This window comes from Dromaius novaehollandiae, chromosome 6, assembly GCF_036370855.1.
Source record: "Dromaius novaehollandiae isolate bDroNov1 chromosome 6, bDroNov1.hap1, whole genome shotgun sequence".
In the NCBI taxonomy this organism is placed as follows: domain Eukaryota; kingdom Metazoa; phylum Chordata; class Aves; order Casuariiformes; family Dromaiidae; genus Dromaius; species Dromaius novaehollandiae.
In genome coordinates, this window is record NC_088103.1 from 9,354,562 (window position 1) to 9,362,666 (window position 8,105).

Here is an 8,105-nt window from a genome sequence, read left to right on the forward strand (position 1 = left end):
TAGGCAGCGAGGACATAAATCCTTCAGTGTGTTTGGATTTGTAGAATTACTGTGCTTTTGCTGAGACTCACATCCCACTCCAATCAAATGACACGGCTTTTAGTAACCATGCGGATGACTGGGTTTCTCCTCCCCCCCGCCCTTCCCTGCTAACTGCTCCCTATTGATTTGTGCCTCCCAGTGCTCCAGGCAGCCTTTCTGTGCGAGGTGGACGAGAGGTGGATCGAGACGCCGTGGGGAAGGAGAGGAGAGGGACTGGCCGTGCCTTCGGGTTACCAGGCCCTGCACACGAAGTGTAGCAGCCGCCAGGTCTCCTCTCTCCTGGCCCAGAGCAAAGAATGCTAAAGTGCTTTTAGAGGAGGCGTTTTGCCGGCGATGCTAGAGGCCATCCTCTAAAACCAGAGCGTTTCTTCAGGGGCTGGAGAGGGAGGGGGAGATATTTATATCTTTCTCGGTTCCGCTTGGCTTCTCCCCAAGATAAATAGAAGTGAAAGTCAAAAGCAGCGGCTTGGCTGTCTGAAACCTGTTTCCAAGCCCCCAGGGGCTTAAATGCAGTACACCTTCTTTGATGGGAAAGTCAACGCCTGGTATTTTGGAGGTCTCGGGGAATGACGTTTGAGGGGCCTCTTTCCCAATTGCTTGAGGCAGGTCTCGGGCTTTGCAGTGTCTTGGCTGTGATCACTACGCGGGGTATCTGGTGGCTTTTGTCGCTGGAAGCATCAGTGAAAAGTTGGCTTGAAACAGAAGTAGGAAGAATGGCTGTGGTTGTCCTTTAAATCTTGTAGCATGTTTACTTTCAGAAAGTACAGCTACATTACCAAAAATCAATAGTTCTAGCAGCGTTCTCCCTGGGAAACACCCAGACACACACACCCAGACACACGAGAGATGGTAGATCTTAAAAAAAAAAAAAAAAAAAAAAAGCCCAGGGAATACAAAGTGCTTCGGTACAAGGGTTTTGCTTTACTTTTAGCGGTGTACAAATGGAGGGCCTTGACCTGGGCCGCATCTTCTGGGACCTGCTGAGCATCTTCCTCGTCTGAGGTGACTGAGGCTGCAAGAGGGGCTGAGGACGAGAGTTGGTCTCGTTAACTAATCTCATTAACTGCTACTTGCTGCTCTGAAGTATCCATTTTTTTAAAAAGAAAAACAGATTGTGGTGTGCAGAGGTAGTACAAACAGGTATTTGAAAGACTTTCCCCTTGGGCTGTTCTGTGTAAAGGTGCGACTCCGGGGCTGCTGGTGGGACTGGCACGTCCCAGCATTTTGCTCTTTTTCTGCGTGTTTGCAGGGTTTGTGGGCCTCTGTTTCTAAAGAAATAAGTACATCTTATCCTCCCTCTCCCTCACTTAAAGACTCCTTTTAAAATGCTAGTAATTCCCTACTGTGGTAGTGGTCTGTGAGGGAAACGGATGTAAATCCGTACGACCACTTTGACAGAGCTGGGGTGTGGACGTCTGGGGCGCGGGGGACATGCTGATGATAAATTTTGCAGGAAGCCTTGACGAGCTGGAGGTCCAGCAATCTCGGCAAAATCATTTTTCTTTCTCAGATAAGCCAAAACAAAACGAGAAAGGAGACCAGCCTCCTTCCTAGCATTTCTTATTAATGAGACATTTTATCCTAAGTCCTCTAACATGAACCACGCGGGCTTTTGGAGACGTAATTAATCTTTAATTGTATAAATCTTTAATTGTATAAAATGGAGTTTGTATGGCTGGAGTAATTTCTCTTCTTTCCTCTCTTTTCTCCCTTTCCTCGTTTGAGGTCCCCTCCTAGGAGAGCCGCTTCCCAGCGGCGTGCTCCCCGCTTCAGAGCGGTGGCCAGGCCCTCCAAAGCAGCATTGCGCAGCGTGCTCGGGAGGAGGATGCGAGAAGCGCTCAGCAGGAAAAACATGATGTCCCGACGCAAATAATCGCGTACGGTGGATGAGTGGGGGGAGAGCAGAAGCACACTGCGCCCGGGGGTCTGGGCTAGGGGCACCCGGCGTCTTGGGCATCGCTCACAGGCTGGAGGGGGTCAGGCAGCACCAGAGAGCTGTGGACGCAGGCAGATTTGGGTAGCGTGCTGCTGGAAAAGCAGGTGTTTGATGGGCTGGGGCAGAGGGAGCTTGGAATGAGGAAAAAGAGCGTGCAGGTTATGGAGAAAGGAGTGAGACCCTCGCACGGCGCTCGCCCCTTCCCTGGGCTGAGGGCTGCTGCAGAGGGCCCCTGGCCGGGAAGGAGACCTGCGCCAGTGCCCCCGGCGCGGCCGCTGCCTCCTGCCACGTACGCGCTTAGAAGGACTGGCGGTAACTTGCGGCTTAATACGAGCGTGAGCGATTAGCGGTGAATTACTTCAGGCTCTGCGCAACGTAAATCGTTGCGCTGGAGCCTTAAAGGGCCAGGCGTCGCGGTGGAGGCAGGAGAAGGGCAGGGGGCTGCAGGTCACCTCTCCTGCCCCGGAGCTGTAGCCGCCCTCGGAGATGGCCACCATGTGACCGCAGGGCCGGAGAAACCTCGAGGCGTTTCTGCTCGCCCAGATCCTCTTTGCAGAAGCAGCCTGGGGGTCGGCTGTCAGTGCCGTCAGGCGGGCGCCCTGGGGAGGAGGAAGAGGAGGAGGAGGAGGTCTCTGGCAGATGGGCGGTGGTGGGCTGCCGGCAGCGAGCTCCCTGCAGCACATCCCACTGCAGCTGCGGCTGTTTCAAACCGAAGCACGAGGGCAGGGGAAGGGGCTTAGAAGTCATCGAGGGCCAGCTCTGAGTGCGTACGTACGCCTTCTCTGCGGAGACGCTGCTCTGAATCCGTCATATGTTGATGGTCTCGGCCAAATTCTGAGCAGACGGTTGTCCGGAGGAGCCGGCAGTCCGGAGCAGAGGTTGGATTCGTCACAGCGCCTGGCGCCCAGGCTAGGGCCAGAGCACTGGGCGATGCTCCCTGGCTGCAGCCCTGCTTCCTCTGCCCTGAAGATGAGCCGGGGGCCTCTTGCCCTGGGGCGGTGACCACCAGGAACTGTCCTGAAAGAAACCCTAACTCCGTCCCCTTGCAAAAAGGGGATGTTTGCAAAGTAGAATAACCCTTGGGAGAACCAGCAAAAGAGCGGAAACGCCTAAATTGGTGCCAGCCAGAACCACATGCGTTTTCAGAGGAGGTGAAATGCCGCCTTTCAGGTGCTAACTAAGTATTTGGGTTTTAGATGATTAGGTGCATGGAGGAATCGATGCACCATTGGCCCTAGGAGGGCAGGTTTTAGTTAATGTATCGGCTTTCGCTGGCCATTAGTGTTTGTGTGTTCTGTAATGGCAGGAAGGGCTGTGTGACTGCCTTGAGCTGACGCCTGCAGGGACAGACAGAAGATTCAATAGGAGACAGACAGAATGGGCTTTTCGAAGGTCCCTGTGGTGGTACTGCTCAGGCTCTCGGTGACCCCCAGCACGGGTCTTAAACGGGGTATTGAAATTAGTGTCTCCAGTGCAAAGCTTTCCAAAGGCATGGCTGATGTTCCACCGTAGAGCAATTTCCTGCAGCTTCATGGAAAGTTAGGAGCACTTTGCACTTCGACGCGATGCCTTTCCAAGCAACATTGCTGAACTTCCCTATGAGAAATTCGGACGTCATCCTTTACTCTGCTTCGTATGTCGAATTAATCGGCAGAGCCTCACCCTCTGGGGCTGAGTTTTGGCTTGCTTTCATTGATTTGCACTGAGGTCTTTGCTGAAGAAGGATTTGCTGAACAAAGCAGGTTCAGTGCTAGGGTGAGGGCCTTTGCCTCTCGCCTGCTAGTTTGAGTTGGAACCAAGCTGTAACTGTAAGCGGTTGTGTCCCATGGCCTAGACTGGTAAAAACGTCCTGGCCTCAATCCTTCCTCTGCTGGAGGCTGCTGACCTTGCCGTGTCAGAGGGCCACCCTGGGACGGTGCTCTTCAAGGCAAGCGAGTAGACGAACCAAGCTCGCTAAATGAGAAAAGGTCACAAAACAAGGTAGGGAAGGTTTGGGCGGCTGCTGCCATAAATAAAAAGGTATCCGTTTCATACGTTGTTTACTCGGAGCTTGCTTTGAAGGCTAAATGCGGTCTCTTGGGGGAAAAAATCTTTTTAAAGAATAGTCTCATTAAAGGCAAAACAAGCCTATGAGGCTTTCTGCAAGGCTCTTTGCAAAAAAAACCCCGGCTTTTTGCAAGGCTGACTCTTGCAAGAGACCTATGAGCCAGCTGCAGGTTCTGTTTCTCGAGGTGTTCCTGAAGTGTTTTCTCTCCTCTCTTTCAGCTCTTTGAGAACTTCTATTTTGGAGAGGTGCAGCTGGACGCAGTCCGTCTCTCCCAGAGGTTCTCCTCGGATGCTTCTGGTTACTACGCCACGTCTGGGCAGCTAACCTTTTCCTGAAGTGGGAATGTGGCTGCCTCAGCGGATCCAACCTGTGCACAGAGGCGCAGCGATTCATCGGTAAAATACATTTTTATAGGACAGGAGTTTTGGCCAGGGATCCAAGAGCTCCAAATGAGGATGCCTCGTTACTCTTTGAAAGTGCATCGCAGCCAGGGCAGGCTTTGCCCTTCCTCCATGGTGTTTCCCCGCAGTTCTTCCTACGTACGTTGCCTGCCTTGCCCTCGGAGGGAACTGGGGCCCTTCCTCCTCCTTTCCTCATTGATTACAGAGATGTTTCAAGTGCCTGGGGTTTTTTTTCCAAGTAAGCGACTAGAAAAACTGGTGCACGCGGCTTTGGGGGCATCACCAATGTTTGAATATGGCTTTATTTCAGAAGGGGAACTTTATTCTTAAAATAAGTATTTAAAATCCAGGAGAGCTCCCTGGAGTGTGATTTAACAATATTGAGGTCAGGCATTGCTTGGATCTCGCAGCGTGCCTGTGTGATGTTGATCTCCAAATAAATTAATTCCCTTCAAAAGCAAAGTGTTTATCTCCTGTTGCATTGATAGTTGCTGTAATTAAACCTCCAGCACGTAACTATGTAAATAAGAAAGCATTTATGGTAAGAGCTGTTCCCAGTGACTGTTTCAGTGTGTGTCAAAAAGCAGATATGCCTTGTAGGTGGTTTCTCCATTAAGAAAAGAGCAAAGCTCTTTGATACTATTGTAAGTGCTTCAGGGATCTAAACAAGACTGGTCTTTTTCTTGTACATCTCCAGGTTCAGTAACAATAGCAACACAAGCTTTCAACCCATCTGAGGGTGAATGCTTTGAAAAACGGAAGATCCTGGTGTTCAGTTCTGTCTTTAAAACGCTGGCGGTGGCGGCTGCCGCGTGCTCCTGGTTGCTGCCGTTAATTGTGGAATTATACTGTCATCAGCGCGGAGAGCCTGGGAGCTAGGAACAGGGCTGTTTGAACAGCACCTGGTTTTGCTAGTGATTATTTCTAAGAGGTTTCCATGCCGTTTGCTCCCTCCCTAGGTGAAGTGATTGTGTGACTGTGCTCTGCCTGGATGCACAAACCACTGGCAGCAGTGGGGTGGGAGAGGGTCAGATTCGGGGTGGTTTGACTTCTTCCCAAATGCGTGTGGTGGTGCTTCCAAGACAGAATTGCCTATCGGTTTGCCGATCTCCCAGGAAATATCTGTGGCTTTGACGATTGCCCTTGATGCCGGAGCCTGCGTTTGTGCCCAGTTACAACGGTTGGGATTTCTGTCTCTTTTTTCTTTCCCTTGCAGCCGAACATCTTTGTGCTCTTAACTCTGAGCAGGAAGAGCCTTGTTCAGAGCTGGCTAACGACTCGTTTAGTCAGCTAGCAGAGCACTGGCGTGCTCGCTAGGAGCCCGATCCAGGGAGGTGCTGAGAGCACTTAACACCGGTTGATGTCATCTTGCAGCGAGTCTGAAGAGCTACTTGGCAAATCTCGTCAGCCACCCAAAAGAACAGATCTGGGCGCTGCTCGCGCGACAGCCAGCAGTGCTTTTTGCCGGGGGAAGAAAAGATGCACCTCTGCGAGCTTCCGGGCGTGCTGCACTTTTAACCGCTGTGACCGAGAAGCGGTTTCTTCGCTCAGCCGTGCTCCGCGTGCGACGTACTGCCAAGCTCCGACAGTGCACGCGGGCCCGTTTGCACGCCGTTTTCCCTCGTGGGGCGTCGAGCGCCGTTTATCACAACTGGTTCTGTCCGTGGTTGCCCAATTCCAACATTTTCCGCTTGTTTTTCTTCGGCGAGTGGTTTTGACCTTGGAGGTAGCATTTAACCGTGGAGGCAACCGTAGAGACTTCCTACAAAGAGCGGCAGCTCTAAGCCCCTCTTCCGCTTCCCGGGCCCAATGCTAATTTTAAAATGTTTTAGTTGTGCCTGTTTCTGTACCCGCTTGTGACCGTTTGGTTGAGTTTTGGTGGTAAGCAGCTTACCTAGCCGCTCTGCTCCGGCATGACGAAACCCATTTCACATCCCATCGCCTGGTGGAATTAAGGGTTCTCATCCATTCCTCTCATCCACCGAGTTGTAGTTTGGGCTTTGATCCAGCAAACAGTTATGCATGTACTTAAATTGACACGTCACTTAATCCCATTGTATAGCATTGAGCGTGCACAGAAGTGAGGTGGAATTGCAGCTCTGCGTTGCCGGTAGTGCCTTTAAATGAGAGCACTGTTATATAAAGGAGAGTGGCTGAACTGGGGGTTGCAGCTCCTTAACATTACACAGTGGGAGGACTCGTGTAAATAAAACACCTATTAGCGGGCGGAGGGTCTGAGCCAGTGGAAAGCACTCTGCACTGGATTTATCAAGTTTTCCCAGCTCAATCACTTGCAGGTATAACTGGAACGGTTTTGGTTCATGTTAATCGTGGTAAAACAGCGTATTGCGTGTGGTCTCATGCAGATGAGTTGATTGAAGTCCCTTTGATGCAGCGTGTGTTACGTTCTTCCAAGGTGCAACCCAACGTTTCAAGCAAGTAGGTTTCTGAATGCTGAAAACCCGCGACTGCCTCTCTCTTTCCCCATGCAGGGCCGTGCTTGAAGGCGGCTGTGCCGCATGCGGATCCCCGCGTGAACCCTCGGTGGTCCCTCCCAAGGTCCCTCCGTGGAAGGAGGATGGACTCGGGCCGGCGTGCCAGCTTGGCGTTTCGCTCAGCATGAAGCCCAGGTCAGAGGCGCTTCTCAGCGCTACCTCTAGAGTTGAAAATAGGCCGTTTTCTTGAATCCGGTGCCTGGAAGCGGGTGTGTTTCCTACTGCAGCAGCCCCGCTTAGCACCAGTGTTGCTGCTGTTGAGGGGGCCACCACGAGGACCTGCCGCGGCCTGTAGCTGTGGCTTTGCTTTTAGGAAAATCTAGTGGTTTTTTTCTCAGCCGTAGCCACAGCAGTATCAGACGTTCTCACGGGAAGAATAAAAGCCCAGTGTCTCCTAGGCCCAGCCTTTCTCTGAAGGCCGGCGGCTCCCACAGCTGGGCGCGCGGCCCGGTGCCTCCGCTGCCGCTCTGCAGCTGCACCCGGGGCCGTTGTCACCCTCCGCCGCTGCCAAGCCCCACGGCGGCCTCGGAGAGGTGGCGTTACTGGCCTTCTCGCCCCTTCCCCTAATGTCATCTTTGCTTGCTTAGGAAGTGGGGGAGAGGGGGACCTCTTGGCTGTGCTGCCCCCTGCTAGGGGAGATCTGTTGTCCCGCCATGGGGCCGAGCGACAGCAGCAGGGAGCAGAGAGAAGCGCTGCGGGGTGGAGGGGGGAATCAAGCCGTCCCGTAGCGGTGTCACCTCCTTGGGCCTCCGCGTTCAGATGGAGGGGGGAAAACCGGAGCAGCCTGGAAGATGGGAGCTCCTGAGGTCGCAGGGATGAGGAGGGGCCTGGCTCCCCTCGCACCGGGGGAAGAAGGGCCGAGGAATTTCCCCGGGGGGGGCGGGGAGCAGAGGCACCTTCATCCCTCCCAGCCCGAGGAGGAGGTGGTGAGAGCTCCTGGGGGGGGGGGAGCAGAGGCACCTTCATCCCTCCCAGCCCGAGGAGGAGGAGGTGAGAGCTCCTGGGGGGGGGTGGGGGGGTGCAGCCTGTCTCCTGCTCACCGCCGGCCTGAGCCCCCCGGGCAGCGGAGGAGCCCCGCGGGCACATCCCCTTCCTTAGGGCCCCGTGTTTATCTCTACGCGGAGGCGCCCGGCCGGGCACCCTCCGTCCTCTGCTCCGCGTCCTTCAGAGGACGCGGCGGCCGC

At 53.7% G+C, this 8,105-nt stretch overlaps 1 protein-coding gene across 3 annotated transcripts in view; it reads left to right on the top strand.

Moving 5' to 3' along the window:
- ASCC1 (activating signal cointegrator 1 complex subunit 1) overlaps nucleotides 1-4,888 on the top strand; it is a 38,964-nt gene extending 34,076 nt beyond the window's left edge. For all 3 annotated transcript variants that reach the window (XM_064513609.1, XM_026104819.2, XM_064513610.1), the window contains one exon: nucleotides 4,244-4,888. In XM_064513609.1, coding sequence (XP_064369679.1) covers nucleotides 4,244-4,349 — 106 coding nt within the window. In that variant the 3' untranslated portion in view covers nucleotides 4,350-4,888. The remainder of the gene's footprint in view (nucleotides 1-4,243) is intronic.
- The last annotated feature ends 3,217 nt before the right edge of the window (nucleotides 4,889-8,105 follow it).